Here is a 17,404-nt window from a genome sequence, read left to right as displayed (position 1 = left end):
AAACATATGTCACATTGTGCTCTATGCTAAAGGCAGCACAATACCCTGTTTGTGTTCTTGTTATAGTTTAATTTTTTTTTTTTATTATCTTTACAAACTTTATCACCAACTTGTATTAAAAGCTCACTGGGTGAAACTTAATAGGACGAGAGATTCAGAAAGTGAGAGATTTGGTAAGAAATCTCCAGTTTTTTAAAGCAACAATCATTTACACTGCAAAACCAAACTGGTTTTGCAGTGTAAATGATTGCCGCATTAAAAAAATTCTTACCAAATCTCTCACTTTCTGAATCTCTCATCCTTTTAAATTTCACCCCCAGTTTCAGTGAAAGTGACACCAGTAGGTCAGTCAATCACTATGGACGAGTTAGTAATGGGCTTACATTTTAACTGAGCCTTTCCCCCATAGAAGTAAATGTATTCACTATAAGGGGGGTATTCAATATGTGCCGATATTTCCAACAGTCATAAATATTGGCACACACCTATTCCATTCAATGTGGCCGTTTTCAGCTGCATTGTCACCCATATAGATTTGACTTTGTTTTTAAAGTCAAACCTGCATTGTCAAAATATTTTTTTGCCGATCCACAAGATTTCTGACCATCTAAACATTTCTGACAGTTGGATCCAACTGTCGTAAACATTCTGACAGACAAATTGAATAAGTAAAATGTAAATTCTTGTTGAAAAGTGCTGATAGTTATGATTGTCGAAAATGCAGTCAGACATTCAATACCCCCTTCTATCGGTTGTCCCTAGTAGATATACTCATCAATGTAGTTGCTGACACGTATTATGTCCGCTTGTACAGTACAGTATATCTATTTGTATACTGTGACCAATTACTATTTCAAATCATACTTTAGTATTACAATAGTAAACAATGATTACACATTGGTCAGCTTAAACCAAATGGTATTTACATATTAACAGAACTTTTTATTATGATATAAATGCATTTTTTAATGTTTATTTATGTATGTTTAATTGCGGTAATATTTTATTACTGGAGTATACAATACTGTATGTTGAAAATATAAGTGCACTGTTTATTACAAATGTCACATTAAAACCAAAAAAGTAGTTACCTGTATTATAGTGTTTGGTACAATAACGCAAATCTTTCTCTTCTTTTAGAACAAACTGTGGGAGAGTGAGACCATCTGCTATCTGTACAGGTGCATTGTCTTGCCATTCAAAAATTAGATCATTCATGGTGTACCCAACTGGAAGACACATTACGTCAATCTAGTGACATACATAGTATATGATGGTTCAGTCATGTGGCAATATAAAATACTATTCTCAGAATGAAGAATATTTCTTTTAATTGAACAAAAAATTAAAATACTTTGTTATTTCTACATATTTTCAGTGTTTTACAGATTATATTTAAAAGGTCTTTAATAACAGTATAGCATCTGCAACACAACATAATTCCTTGGACGTTGCCTTAGAATCTGTGACTCCATAAGAAATACTTTGATACTCCATATTATGGTGTGTATTCAATTGAAAAACAGCTGTGGGTAATACTGATTATCATTTGAAGCATGTCAACAGTTGCCAGAAGAAATATCCCAAATTCAAAGTCATTAAACTGACAAGAAACAACTGCTATGTCAAAATCTGTTTCGCCACATTAAATGTGTTTATTTATGATGATCAGTAAATTATGCAGATATTCAGCTTATTATTTGTCAAACATATTAATACGACTTTAATTTATTTGAATTTTGTCTACTTTCAGAGTTCTTTTATGTCAATCATTTTCTAAAAGGCTTTCAAGAAAAGCACAGAAGAAATTAAAAGCAAGATATTTAGGGGGATATTCAATTCAATTCTCGGCCGGCTCAAAGTGAAATTGGCAGGCGTGATTCAATGTCCTGCCTGCCGAATGCCAAAATGGGGGCTTGGATGCGAGGTACGGCTGTGGATCGTCGAGCTGCCATTCTTGACAGAACGGGCCTGCTTCTAAAGTTGGGCCCATTCTGCCGAGATCCCTGTTCAATGCTGTCAGGAAAGACAGCATTGAATAGGGCCCCGACGCTATTTCCTCCATTGGGAATAGTGGTGGGAGATTGAATACCCACCTTAGTGAAGGCAGCAAGATATTGGGGCCATTGCTGAGTTGAATGTAAGTTGTCCATAATTACTTCCACACTGCATGCATGGAATTAAATGTGCATATTCCCCTGCATGCAGTATGCACTATTTGACAGTAAGGGCAGTGACTATGAACATTTTGACAAAATGGAAGCATCAGCCCATTATGTAGATGTGCTAAAGTCAAGGCCTTCATCTTCCAACTTATATTTACTGTCCTGTGTAGTGGAGTTCTGGTGGCCATTTAGAATGTCCCTTCTTCAGATGATTCCACATGTCCACGAGACCTGGCAGACTTCACTAGAGCTACTTCAGCTGTTACAAGTGACTGCTGGGCCACAGTATGATATGTTGACATTCTATAATGCCGACATTTCACTAGTGCTAAGCAGACATTATATTTTATATTTGACATATATCACACCCCCACCAATCCTGCCAGAATATTTCCATAAGTTTCTCCTTAGAGGTTTACAAATATAAAAAAAATTGAATATCACGCCACCTAGATATGTTTAAATATATATCTTCATGTATTAAAAAAATATATAGATTTTACTTTTATGTTTAGTGATCTTTTTGATGCAATCATTGGGGCAGATGTATTAAGCCTTAACAAGAGATAAAGGTACTTGTGTACGGCGCCAGCATGGCGCCGTGCTACTTCCGGGTTGTACGCTCGCCACAAACTATGTAAAATAAAGTAACTTAACTCCATGCCAACATGGATAGTTCATACCTCCACTATCCATGTTGGCATGGAGTTGATTTTAGATAGTGTGGCGAGCGTAGCGAGCCACCGAGCACCGCAGCGCGGGCGAGTGAAGTGAGCCCCGCAAGGGGACTCAGACGCATGGCGCCATGCTGGCGCCGTGAAACTACACAAGTACCGAGATAAATGCAAGGGTGATAAAGAGAGATAAACGTCCAGCCAATAAGCTCCTTACTGACTTTTTTCAAATACAGCCTGTAACATGACAGTTAGGATATGATTGGCTGGATTTTTATCTCTCTTTATCACCCTTGTATTTATCTCTTGTTAAAGCTTAAAACATCTGCCCCACTATTTTTAATTCTTCTCACTTACAGCTTTCCAGTTGCATTATACAAGTCTGCACATCCATGGGAAAATTCTTCAGATCCATAGGGCAGGATAGCGTCAGGGTCAGCCTGAAATAATAGAACATATTATTACAGTATTATGAGATATTCCATGCTTCCCACTAATGCAGTCCTCCAGACTCTCTACTCTGGTGAACTAAATGTAATAGGGTCCAAGTTATGAAAATGTGCAAGTTTAGCATTTACCGTGCACATTTTAAGGACTAGCCAATGTAATTAGATGTGAGAACATGCAACTCACATGGTTTTGTCTTTACCAAAACTCACAATGGGAAAAATGCTTCTATATATTCCGATTTACAACATACAACTTGCCCGTCGTAATAGAGTGCAAGTTGAAAACTCACACCAAAAACTTTACCAGATAACACAAAAACAATTGAGAAGGTTCAAATAGTTGAGTTTGACAGAAGCATGAACAGATAAGTGTGAACTGTAGATGATTGTGTCTGCAAAAGGTATGAAGTAGTTAAAAATTTTCAAAAAAATTACATGCCCCAAAAAACAAACAAAAAACACATCAATAGCAAAACATCAATAGCTGGTTTAATAAATAGCACTATATTTATTAAACCAGCACTAAAATCAGTCCAGTGTCTAGAAATACAGGGATAATAAGTGTTTTTAAAACCACCAATGGGCTCCACTATCAGGAAGGTAATTACACAGCCATGGAATACAATTAAATTAGTCCATGTGGCCCTAGCATCACCCCACCTAACTAATCACTAACTAATTTCTTGGGGTGTGAGGATCTCCTTCAATAAAGGCACCTCTGCCTCAGTCACTCAAGGCCAGGCCTGAATCCCAGGCCTATCACCAGCCCCGCTGGGCTATGGGTACCAAGTTGATTGTAATCAAGAAGTTGTAAAAAATAGAATTAATATTGTATTTATAGGTGGGACTACAGGTCCCTGCAAGCCTCCCCCACATGCTGGTACTTAGAGAACCACAAGAACAAGCATGTGAGGTATTTACCTTCCTTCAGGAACTACAACATTAATAGAGTTTAAGCTTGCAGTTTCCACCATAGGATATGATGTAACAGTTCTCACCATAGATTTAAATGGCACTTTCCCACCATTGAAGTCTGAGTGTGAAGTTGCTCACAACCAGGTAGCAGCAGCAGCATTTACAGCAGCACCCTCTGGTTGAGTGGCGGCTTCTACAATGACTGGAGTCATCAAGGTCCTACTCAGTCTGTAGTGGTTCACTTATAGCATTTTGTTATTTTATAAACACCTTCAGTGTGATCTTGGAATAAAGAAGACTTCATCTTCACTAGGAGGAAATGAGTATGGATATTCACTGCTGTATCACTGTAACAAAGTGCCATAAATAGCTCAATCCCTTAATGTGCTATCATCATCAACACACAAAGGACCCCGCTACATACTCATTTTTCAAGAAACTTTTACTTGAATAATTTACTTTTGAAAAACCTTTTTCAAAACTTTAAATCTTTTCACTTGTATTATTTATTAACCTTTTGCAGTTATTTTTTTGGAATTCAAACAGTCTGGTTTAAATGTTTAAATTAATTATCATTTTTTTCTTATTCAAAAACAGTCTACATTGAATGTTGAACGATGTTAGTGTTCTTATTTTAAAGTGGTTCACCATACGATCTGCTACTAGTGCTAGGGCTGTTAAGCCTGACAAGACATTGGACTTGAAAGGGTTAATAGCCCATTTGAAACATATATAACAAAAATATCTAGGAAAAGTATCTAAACAAATAAAACAAGATAATCAACCCGGTAAACTCTGGGTGGTTGTATGCCCCCACTCCCCAGTGCATTACAGTGTAGCACTGACAATGCTGGACATGGTCTAAAAGAAGACCCTGGCATTTGAAGCACATACATTATGCCACACAGTAATGCCCTTTAAAAATGATGGTACACAATAGTAGTGCCCCTTATAACATGATGTCCCATAGTAAATGGCTTTGCTTTGCCATTTAGCACACACTTTAGTCACACACATCCAACCCTATCAAACACTGGTTATTACATGTTATCACAGGCCACTAACTTGTGTTGTTAGTCATCTTTCCCATCTTGGGGCAACAAATGAACAATACAAGACACCTAATAGAATCATAATACCCCCCTTTCCCCTGCAGCCTCTCCCCTCCCTGTGTCCCTCCAGCAGCAGCCTCTCACCTCCACCTTTTGTGCATCCATGGAGAAACAGTGGAACATCGCTGCAATCATTTTGTATCTGGCACTATCTGAATTAAGGAAATGACGGTGGTGCTGTGCTGCTGTCTCTCCATGGATGCCTGCTGGATGCTACAGTCAGCTGTAATTTCTAAATCCCTTTTGTAGTTCTTGTCTGGACTTGCCCATCTGGCCATTGGCCTTTCCTGCATTTATTATAACTGCCATACTTGGGGTTTCCATGTTACAGTAGAAATCCATAATGTAGCTGTCAAGTATAGGGGCTGGTTTGGGATAAAGATGCATGTTTTTAATTATTTATTTTTATTTCATAGTGCACTGCAGGAATTTCTGAGGACTGCACACACTAGGGAGAACATGTATCACATCTTTGAGAGTGTTAAAGTGGAGACGTTTCGCAGCTTTTCCCTATCAATTGCCATAAAGGTTTTAGCTATCATTTATATACCATAGTCTATAAAATGATAAAAGCTGATTGGTTGCTTTTTGGAAACTTCTCCACTTGAACACTTTCACAGGTTTGCTATATTTGCCCCTATATACAGTACATTAATAAAACCAGCTTTGATGAGACATAGACCAACCCCTATTCAGTTAGAACTGTAAACAATTGACAGTAGTTGGCTGTTCTAGGACTAGTGCTGTATAGAATTTGGAGACATTTCATTAAAGAAAGATATGACCCTGACCACGCTCTTTAAGTGCACCAACTAAAAATACATTGATAATCATTGAGAACTCTAACCAACTGGCATGGTCTAAACATACCTCCCAACTGTCCCGTGTCCCATCCGGGGCCGGCAGGTGAGGTTCAGTAGGGAGTCCCCCCTATCAGTGCTGCTAGTCTAGTAGAGCAGCAGTGAACAGTTGCTGTGAGCACACCACACCCCCTTTAAAGAAGGCCACGCTGTGAGCATGCTCCAGGACCGCACACAGGTGTCCCACTGCGCTATTTTGAAATGTTTGGAGGTATGGTCAGAGTACACAGGTAGAAGTCACAACCAAAATAGCATAATAACATGCAACAATAGTCACAGGATATCTTGTGCAAACATAGAGCAGCAAAGGATCAATTAATAGCAGATCATTGAAATCCCCCAAAAGTGGGAAGTCTTAAAATATGATTTTACAGTCTGTGTTAGAGAAATGACAGATGCTGGTTGATTAGCAGTTTATACCCCTCCTATATCTCTTTCCAAGGAATAACTAGGGGCCAGATGTACTAAGCTCTAACAAGTGATACATTGAAAAGTGATAAACTACCAACCAATCTGCTCCTACAGTATTTGTCATTTTTCAAACCTAGCCTGTAACATGGCAGTTAGGAGCTGATTGGCTGGTTGTTTATCACTCTCCACTTTATCATTTTGTGAAGCTTAGTGCATCTGGCTCCTAGAGATAGAGCACAAAGTGTCATTGCATTACATCCAGGACTTGTGGCCTGGTCATCTAGTGACTGCTGAATCACATCTAATGAAGATGAGAATGTTCTGGTGCAGATGTACAGTAACATGTTCATATTCATGTACAGTAACAGAGCTGGCCCTAACCAATTTTACGCCCTAGGCAAGATTTTGGCTAGTGTACTCTAGCACCACCACTTCAGATGTACTCAGCCTTATCAATGCTGTGGTGGGTACACAGAAGTAGAGATATGAAGAGCACTAGGGAGGATGTAGTAAAATGCAGGGAAAGGTAGGGATGGATTTGGGAGATGCAGGGTGCTAAGGAGGGCATAGTGAGATGCAGGGTGCTAAGGAGGATGTAGTGAGATGCAGAGGTGGTAGGGAGGGAGTAGGGAGAGGAAGGGCACTAGGGAGGGAGTGGTGAGACGCAGGGTGCTAAGGAGGTCATAGTGAGATGCAGGGTGCTAAGGAGGATGTAGTGAGATGCAGGGTGCTAAGGAGGATGTAGTGAGAAGGAGGGGGTGGTAGGGAGGGAGTAGGGAGAGGAAGGGCACTAGGGAGGGAGTAGTGAGATGCAGGGTGCTAAGGAGGATGTAGTGAGATGCAGGGTGCTAAGGAGGATGTAGTGAGATGCAGGGGGTGGTAGGGAGGGAGTAGCCAAAGGAAGGGCACTAGGGAGGGAGTGGTGAGACGCAGGGTGCTAAGGAGGTCATAGTGAGATGCAGGGTGCTAAGGAGGATGTAGTGAGATGCAGGGTGCTAAGGAGGATGTAGTGAGATGCAGGGGGTGGTAGGGAGGGAGTAGCCAAAGGAAGGGCACTAGGGAGGGAGTAGTGAGATGCAGGGCAGTAGGAAGGACATAGTGATATGAAAGATACTATGGACGTAGTAGAGAAACGCAGGGAGCTAGGGACAACGTAGTGAGACACAGCGAGCTAGGGACGATGTAGTGAGACGCAGGGAGCTAGGGACAATGTAGTGAGACACAGGGAGCTATGGATGTTGTTGTGAGATGCATGGTGTTAGGGAATATGTAGGGAGACCCAGGGTACTAGGGAGGAGGGAGGACATGTAGGGAGGGAGTAGTGGGATGCAGGGTGCTATGGACGACGTAGTGAGATGCTATGGATGATGTAGTGATACACAGGAAGCTAGTGATGGCATAGAGGACACAGGGTGCTTGGAAGAGAGTATGGAGATGCTGGCCGCTATAAACAATGTAGTAAGATGCAGGACACTATGGAAGATATAGTAAGACGCAGGGAATTAGGGATGGCATGGTGAGATGCAGGATGGTAGGGAGGGAACAGTGAGATGCAGGATGCTGTGGAGGAAGTAGTCATATGCAGGGCGCTATGGAAGACGTAGTGAGACTCAGGGCGCTATGGATGGTGTAGTGAGTTTCAGGGCACTATGGATGGTGTAGTGAGTCTCAGGGCGCTATGGATGGTGTAGTGAGTCTCAGGGCGCTATGGATGGTGTAGTGAGTCTCAGGGCACTATGGATGGTGTAGTGAGATGCAGGGTGCTAGGGACAGCGTAGTGAGACGCAGGGCAATAGGGATGGCGTAGTGAGACGCAGGGCACTAGGGATAGCATAGTGAGACGCAGGGCACTAGGGATAACATAGGGAGATGCAGGGCACTAGGGACAGCATAGTGAGACGCAGGGCACTAGGGATAGCATAGTGAGACGCAGGGCACTAGGGATAGCATAGTGAGACGCAGGGCACTAGGGATAACATAGTGAGATGCAGGGCACTAGGGACAGCATAGCGAGACGCAGGGAGCTAGGGAGGGCACAGTGAGACGCAGGGAGCTAGGAAGTGCATAGTAAGACACAGGGAGCTAGGGATGGCATGGTGAGATGCAGGATGGTAGGGAGGGAATAGTGAGATGCAGGATGCTGTGGAGGAAGTAGTCAGATGCAGGGCGCTATGGACGACGCAGTGAGACTCAGGGCGCTATGTATGACGTAGTGAGTCTCAGGGCACTATGGACGGGGTAGTGAGATGCAGGGTGCTAGGGATGGCGTAGTGAGACGCAGGGCACTAGGGATGGCATAGTAAGACGCAGGGCACTAGGGATAGCATAGTGAGACGCAGGGAGCTAGGGAGGGCACAGTGAGAGGCAGGGACCTAGGCTGTACATAGTGATACGAAGGGACCTAGGGAGGGCACATTGAGATGCAGGGCACTAAGGAGTGCATAGTGAAACACAGGGAGCTAGGGAGGGCACCGTGAGATGCAGGGACCTAGGGAAGGCACGGTGAGATGCAGGGTGCTAGAGAGGGCATTTTGTATAAACAAATTAACATATTTTCCTAATTCATCGGAAAAAAAATTCCAATAAAGTTAAGAAAAACATGAGAATTTTTTTTTTTTTAAACAAATATTTCAAAGAATGAAGTCAGTTTACATATACACTGTATACATGAAGTCACAAATTATGCTTTGGTACAGTATAGGCAGCACTTTTACCTTTCAGGATATTTGATTATGTGTATATATTTCACCTTTAGATAAAAAGCCAATATGTCATTAGAAAGACATCATTAGAAAAGTTTGCCTTCACATAGGAAATGTCAGATGCAGCCTGTGGCTTCCCAATGGCCAAGCATTAGCGACATGCCATTCAATTTGGCCTTTAGTTTTATTAACAAAATAGCATACCTTATGTAAGAAAAATGAAAAGTTAAACGTTGATGTAATAAAGCCTAATAACAAGTGTATGATAGGCTATTTAAACACTCTAAGGCCCTTATTCTGGTTCATTCGCAAAGCAAAATTTGTGTGCCCAAAAAATCCTGCATTTGCCCCTGCATGGTACTGAAAATGATCATGGTCCCATTCAGAGATGGGGTGCAGCTGTGACCAGTTATCTGTGTGCAGAGCTATAGCTAGACATTTTGATGTCCTGTGCCAAGAGGACTGGTGCTCTCCTATAAGAGGTTATTCTGGTTGACTTGCGACCCCTCCTCGTATGCTGTGATCCCCCGCAAGGCTGAGAATGGATGTTTTGCCTAAACATCCGTTCACAACCTTGGGTGCATGGGAGAAATCATTCGATAGTTGGCGACCATCAAATGATTTCTCCCGCGCTTGCAGATCTGAGACACCTCTGTGGTGTCTCAGATCTGCGGGCGCCCTGTGCGGGAAGTGGGCGGGCAGCTGACATCCGCTGATTTCAGCTGCCTGTCCCCCGCACCCACGTCACTGGCCTATTACCATGGGAACACCCCGTGTGGGCACATTATTGTACACCTTGAAAAAGGGGCGTTTTTTGTAGCCCCGAAACGTCGGAATTGCACATTAAAAAGAAGTTATAACAAGTCCACTGGAGTGCCATTGCTTGCTAGAGAAGAGAACCGGCATACATATATATGTGTGTGTCTCTAGTGCCTGTGAGTCTCTGAAACACTGCCATCTGCTGGCAGAGAGTGAAACAACATCTCTTCATCACACATGCACATACACAGAAGGTAGCAGACTAGCTTTCAAAGCTTTTGCTTCGAGCGCGTTTACTAGTACTGTATATAAATATATATAATATCATTTTTTTTTATTATTACATTTTAATTTTGCTATTGTTTATTTCAGATTGCACATTTGAAGTGGACATTTTTTGTTAGCGGTGTACTTTAGAGCAACTGCTATTGTAATAACAAATTATACAGCTTATGTTGCAAACATGATATATGATATGTGAAGTAATTGCTCAAAAACAAGTTTATGGTACATACCGAATAGAATAAAGGACATTCCCATCTTTGAAGATTCTCAAGAGCTTGTTGTCTGTTGTAACTTCATGAAAATTAGCACCTTTTTCATTGGCAAAAAATAAATCCGGTTTCCATATAGAATCCAACATAGATGGATCTAAATCTAAAGAGTCATCTGGATATTCACTATATGCAAGTCGAGGGTCGTTCCACTTTTGTCGTAGAAAGATATTTAAGCGGTAATCCTGTGGAATAAATAAAAATATTATTACTGGATGCTAGGCAGAATCTATGGAAGTTTATTTTATTTCACCTTACTAAGTGTTAAGGTGCCCACAGACGCATCGATCCCGGCGTGCGTTCTGTGCTTAACTAGCACACATAGCATCACATCGTATGCCTTGTGCATGCGATGTGCATGCGATGCGATGCTATGCGATAAAAAGCTAGTACAAAAAGTATGTGCAGCACATACTTTTTGTACTGTGCGATGAGGTGCCGCGGGAGCGCGCACCCCATCGCATAGCATCGCACCGCCGGGATCGGTGCGTGTGTGGGCACCATTACACGTATAGTAGCACTTATCTGTATCATTAACTCACATTACAATCATATGAATGTTTAAGACCTCTGTTTAGTTGGAGAGACACTGGTGCTGTGATGGCTCTAATAGCACAAGCACCTTCTTTATCAATTTAGATTTGGCAGATACATACTGTATATACTGTATACGGAAAATATATATTTGCTTTAAACTGGAATAAAACTTTCCAATATTGTGCGAACACTTTCAGCAAAACTTTAAAATGAAATGCATAGGGGTCTATTCATCATACTGTAATTAAATTTAATTATAAATGCAACACAGAAGATATCACATATACTTCTTGCTGGGACAAAGTAAAAACCGGACCGGATCCCGGATCGTATTTTCAGAGCTTGATGAATTCAAGTCCCCATATAAGCCAGAAAGCAAGATCGCTGGACCAGACATCTTCCAGTCATCAAACTGTATCATTCCGGAGCTTATAGTGTTTCCGGGCCGGGGGTGTCCAGTCCAGAAGGAACCTATGACAGCTCTTACCAGGGATTACAGTCACCCTGTATGGTCCGCACAGTTTTTAATACATCCCTGGACCATACAGGGAGGCTGTAATCATTCCCTCCCAGTCGCTCCATTGATAGGTGTCATAGGCATCACCACCGGATGGGACATTTACCTTCTTGCTTTCTTATCTGGTTAGTATGGTGAACTGGAATTCCCCAACCTCCAAAAAGACAACATTTTTAGAGCTTGACTGTGTGAACTTTCACTTTAAGATGGTGCTAATTCTGGGATCCTTTTCCTGTCCTATAGGAGTGAGTATCAATTGCGAAGAGGGATTCACAATATTTGGCTCCTTCTATTGGAAGTCCCACATGTGTTAATCTAAGCTCACACTGCAGTCTCCCCTAGTGGAAAAGTAATCACAGGATTCTTCAGATTTACTGTGTCCACACCAGATCAATGTTCAATTGATGCCCCTAATGGATAGAATGTTTATATTAATAAGTAATTATTATAATTATTATTGTTAATAATAATAACAATAATAATAATAATAGAAAAAGAAAGCCTTAACTTTTCCTCAAAGGATTTATGGAAGTGATTACAGCATTGATTTCCGAAGACCTCACAAAAGGAGTTGCCAATGCTTACAGTATAGGACTAATACCGTCCACATTTTGCAGAATGTTTCCCCTCTATTAATCCAATTATTTAATCTAAGGTCATTCAAGGGGGTTTGCAGTAATTAAGATCATTGATACAACTTATTTTGTTAATAAGCTGTTACCAGTCTAGGCTCTGAGTGCAAGAGCGAGTAGCAGTGTTTTGGGGGACATCATCTTGAGGACTCACATCTCTATTGCATGGAAATACAATGATACAGTTAAGGTTTGATGTGGGGTGATGCCGGCTATTTGCTTCTGTGATTCATTGAAATGTCATCAAATGGCCCCAGCGTGTCCCCTAATTCCCAGATTTTGCACTTAAAATGTGCATTTTAGTGCAGCCCCGTAGGAGCTACCATATGTATGGCTAATATGCATACTGCTATCTAAAGGAGTGTACACACGATGCGAGGCATGGGCGATATTGACTATGCCAATGTTGACTAAGACCATGGTCGATTTTGACTTAAGGCCTTGGGCAATTTGGAATATGGCCGATTTGGGCATACATACAGATTTGGGCATAGTCAAAATTGCCTTGCATGCACAGTCTATTTGCTGGGTGATAGTGATATTGCAGGGCTGCGCATTGATATCACCCGCAGTGTACACGGTGCAATTCTGGTTAACTTGTTAATCAAAATTTGACTATCTAGTCAGAATTGCCTAGCACATTGCACCGTGTGTACATGACTTTAGCATAGATTAAAGCAATCCCATTAAAATCAATTTGTCTCATAACATATATGCAGCTCTATGGATTTTTATTTTTGTAAAATACATGTTATTTTACAGGATATACTATATATATATATTTCAGATGATTACATTGAATTGCTTGGGTATTCTAAATGGAGAAAGCTAGTACCAAAATATTTTTGTTTGGTGGTAATCAATGCCTGTAAAAATGCATCAAGGCCATAGTACAGTATCTATCAGCTGACAGCACAATAATGGCCTGCATATTCATAACAAACATCGTGTTTTAAAGAGGTGAGTACGTTGCAGTGAGGTTGTGTAGAAGAAACAAATAGGAAATGGCAAATCATGTAGGAACTGTTGTCATTAATATATTGCTCAACATGTAGCAAATGCAATCTGCACATAAGTATTCAGGAGTCTGGGTTATTAATAGACAAAGTCACAAACAGAATTAACAGATGTTTTCCCACAGTACCAACCAGGTGGAATGAGTAACTACCCAGCTATTGGCATGTGGCATTTGTTGAAGCTTTTTATTTATGTTCCATGAACTGTCATTTTATAATTTATCAATGGGGCTAATAATTCACCATATTTTTGACAAATATGAAATGTCCAGCAAATTAATTCAAATGTTTATTTTAGAATTTACCAATTCAGGTCTACAGTACATTCTCTGACTGTAAATTGCTGTTGCGCTTAGGAGCAGGAAATGCAATTAGCCCAATATTGTAATTAATCTCCCCCTCCTCTCTCTCTCTTTCTCTCTCTCTCTCTCTCTCTCTCTCTCTCTCTCTCTCTCTATCTTTTACTGAAAACAAAAATATTTGATAAAAAAGAAGGCAGTGTTCACTTTTAAAATTTAATGTACTTTGTTAATGTCCTGAAACTTTTACAAAATAAATATTACAATAATTCTTGTATAACAAGTCCCTTTTTTTACAAAGCATTGTATTTACAAATGTTAGCAAATCTGACTTTTACTGAGCTTAAGGAGAGGATTGTGATGATGTGTGTCACAATAATTTTGCTTTTCACCATTAATTAAAATCTGCTCATAATCTGTAAACCTCTAAAAGATCATTTTCTCCCATTGTCTGTATAAACTCCTATGACAGCAAATGTGGAGAGGTATTAATTCAGAATACCCACACTTGAAATATTATTGATAGGAAGAATTACATATTTACACATACAGTCAATACATTATGGGGGAAATTAATTTTGCTTTGAAACGTATGGTGTGTACACATGGGCACAATCTGCATGAGATTTTCACTATATAGTCAAAATCTCATCGGGAGATTGCATGGGTTTTTTACCATTGCGATCCCGATGTGCATTCACGTATCGCAAGCAGAAAGTCTTGCCTGCCTTGACTATATAGTGCAGATCTGCACTATATAGTCAAAATTGTATGCAGTTCGCATCACACGGTACTCACACTGTGTGTACACAGCATTACTGTGGCTTTTGGGCTCCTGAATTATGTGCCTGGAGCTATTAAATTATATCCCATGGTAAACCCATATATTCTGGGTTAAGTGCCCACAGCTATGCAATTATTGCACTAAGTAAGCCCAAAACTAGCCCTGGTGGTTCATTTAACATGTATTCCAGTTTACAGCCTTCTGGGGCCAACAGAAAGCCATGCTTAGTGCAACCTCAGGTTTACCACAGGCAGTAATTAAAAAGCTCAGGATCTTAACATGTTGTATATTGGAATTCATCTAGGATTTTTGTAGTGAATTCCATTATACACATTATTACTACATGCAATATATGCAGTACAGCACCCTTTATTAAATCAGAAATTGACAATGTTTGAGACAAGGTTATGATGTTGGTGGAAGCATTTCTGTTACTTAAATCTAGCAACATTTTTTTCCTGCTGTGCATGTACATTGTCTCTTGGTACATGGGACCTGCGTCTTATTCCCGGGCACATATCTAATTACCGGGAATCAGTGGCGTAACAATAGCACCGCAGCCCCCGCAGTTGCGGGAAGGCGCAGTGTAAGTGCGCGCGCCGGGAAGCTGCGGTGCTATTGTAATGCCCCCCCGTATGCACCGCAGCTTTACCTGTCAGCGCTGCAGTGGTCCCGGCTCCCGTCCTGGCTTCATTCTGAGCCTATGGAGACAGACCATTATAAAATGTCCGCCCCCATATAGCAGACAGTTCTCTGAAACTGTCTGCTGTATGGGGGCAGACATTTTGTGATGGTCCTTCATATTATCAGAATGAAGCCAGGACGGGAGCCGGGACCACCGCAGGGCTGACAGGCATCCCAGCTCCCACCCGCACCGATGACAGCCCGGCTCCCACCCGCTGCCCGCATCGCTGACAGCCGGACTCCTAAGTATGTAAGTATGGCTGGTGGGCGAGCGGGCGGCCGGGGCACCAGAAACTTTTGGCAGGGGGGGCTCAATATTTGAAGTTACGCCACTGCCGGGAATATGTCTGATGTGACATTTTCCCAGTGATTTCAGTTTTCAAAGCTGGCCACCATGGGAAAAGTATAATGATAGGGTTCACGGTGAGGGCTCCCCTATACTGTGTGGCTTGAACTAACACCAACAACCCAGGCCCCTATAAAGTGGCGTAACTATACATTTTGCTCCCCCCTGCCAAAAAGTTTGTGGTGCCCCCCCCTTCCCCCTGGACTCCTCTCCAGCGTGACGTGATGACGTCACCCACATAACAGAGAAGCTGAAGCAGGATAGCCCCAACACGTCCATCCGCCAGCCCATCCTGTACACAGTAGCCAATAGCCGTCTCTGTGTAGAGTCAATTGAATCAGTGAGGGGATTTGTCATCTCTTCTATGCCCGCACCCGCGCTGCGGCTGACTCACCTCCAGTGCTCAGTCAGTGGGCAGCGGCAGGCAGCAGCTTATCAGTGCGTCAAGCGGGTGCCGGCGCCCACACAGATCCAGCTGGGGCTGCCTTACAGTAGTTACGCCACTGCCCCTATATAAACATACATTATTGAATATACAGTAGTAGATACCTTAGATCCAGCGGCAGCTGCAGCAGCGCTGAAAAAAAACAGTGATGGGGGGGGGGGGGATCACTAGGCACATATATACATACATGTTGCCATGTATCCCAATCTGTTTCCTAGGGCAACCATATGCACATTTTTCTCACTGTACATACATGCTCACCCTATCACTGTCTACTCTGTAACATTCATACATTGTTACACAGCTTTTTTTGTTATGGGCAATGTTACAACTGTTCTGATTCGCTGCTTAACTAGCCATTTAATGCTGCCCGCATGAATACTCCCCTCCCCCTCCCACGGTCTGCACATCACCGTCGCTTTGCGAATGGATGGAACATCCATTTGCAGGGTAGCGTACGGGGCCAAAATCATTTGATGATCTCCGACCAATTAATGATTTTTTACCTGTTTGCAAATCTAGTCTGGACTGACCTAGACTTGCGGCATCGGGGTCCGAGAACGGGGCGGTCGGCTGACGTACTGTGACATCAGCAGTCCGCTCCCGGAAGGCAGGTACCAGCCTTCGTTCACATGGCTACGCCCAGCATTTTTATGGGAGCACCCACCATTTTTGTGGGTATGCTCAGGAAACGCAGGGCATTTGCATGCAAATGCTCCCTGCTTACCTCCATCCCCCACCCCCCACCCCGTCGTGCGAGCGCCATGGCGACTGTGGTAATAGTAATATTATAGTATTCTTTCATTTTAAAAGGTTCTCAGTAATTGTTAGAATGAGCCATTACTGTACATACAGTACTGCAAGAGAAAACTCAGATAACCCAGTGCTACCTTCTGGTAGGTATTTTATGACTAAGTGAAGCAAAACTGCCAGAAGGACAACATACGTACAGTATGCGGGCTTATCTCAGAATGGTAGAATTACAGTCAACTCTGAAACCATTTCCTAATATATATATATATAGTCCTAATTACAGAAGGCTCACATATAAGTGAACTCCTATAGCACTGCAGCGATGTTTTGGGCACTGGTGATGAAGTGAAATATGAGATGGTATTCTAAAATTCAAGGCAAGACTCATGTAAAATCATGTAAAACTTGTATATTGAATTCAATATATGGTAAGCAAAATCTATTGGTATTCTATTTGTACTGTACTGTCTTAATGTTTGATAAAGGTAGAAACATAAAGACCAGTAATATGTCGCAGAGAATCACAACCAAGAAAATAATATATACTGTAACTAAGCAAGTTTATTTAAAGTGTTACCAGAGTTGAGCTGTACTGTAGTAAATTGTTACTGTTTCTGTGCCTCTGAGCTGAATACTGTATATCACAGGATACAGTAGTAGAATTATCAGGCATGTTGTAATTAGATGTGGATGTGCGAAGGTGAGTAAGTCTGAGGCTTCCTCTAATCTGCGACTGAGACAGGGTGGAAATGGTCATCGTTGATTTCACAGACCCTGCTCAAAAATGCCT

The 17,404-nt window shown here is 41.7% G+C and overlaps 1 protein-coding gene across 1 annotated transcript in view; it reads right to left on the bottom strand.

Annotated features, from left to right (window-relative positions):
* The window catches only part of GLRA3 (glycine receptor alpha 3), a 176,324-nt gene that overhangs the window by 56,946 nt on the left and 101,974 nt on the right, over nt 1-17,404 (bottom strand). The window contains exons 4-6 of the mRNA XM_083170822.1: nt 10,563-10,786; nt 3,197-3,279; nt 1,092-1,229 (exon numbers count right to left, since the gene is read on the bottom strand). Coding sequence (XP_083026948.1) covers nt 1,092-1,229; nt 3,197-3,279; nt 10,563-10,786 — 445 coding nt within the window. The remainder of the gene's footprint in view (nt 1-1,091; nt 1,230-3,196; nt 3,280-10,562; nt 10,787-17,404) is intronic.

The sequence above is a fragment of the Crinia signifera genome, chromosome 1 (assembly GCF_055691185.1).
Source record: "Crinia signifera chromosome 1, ASM5569118v1, whole genome shotgun sequence".
In the NCBI taxonomy this organism is placed as follows: Eukaryota; Metazoa; Chordata; class Amphibia; order Anura; family Myobatrachidae; genus Crinia; species Crinia signifera.
The sequence above is the reverse complement of the archived record's forward strand: the minus strand, read 5'-3'. Positions and strand labels throughout refer to the sequence as shown.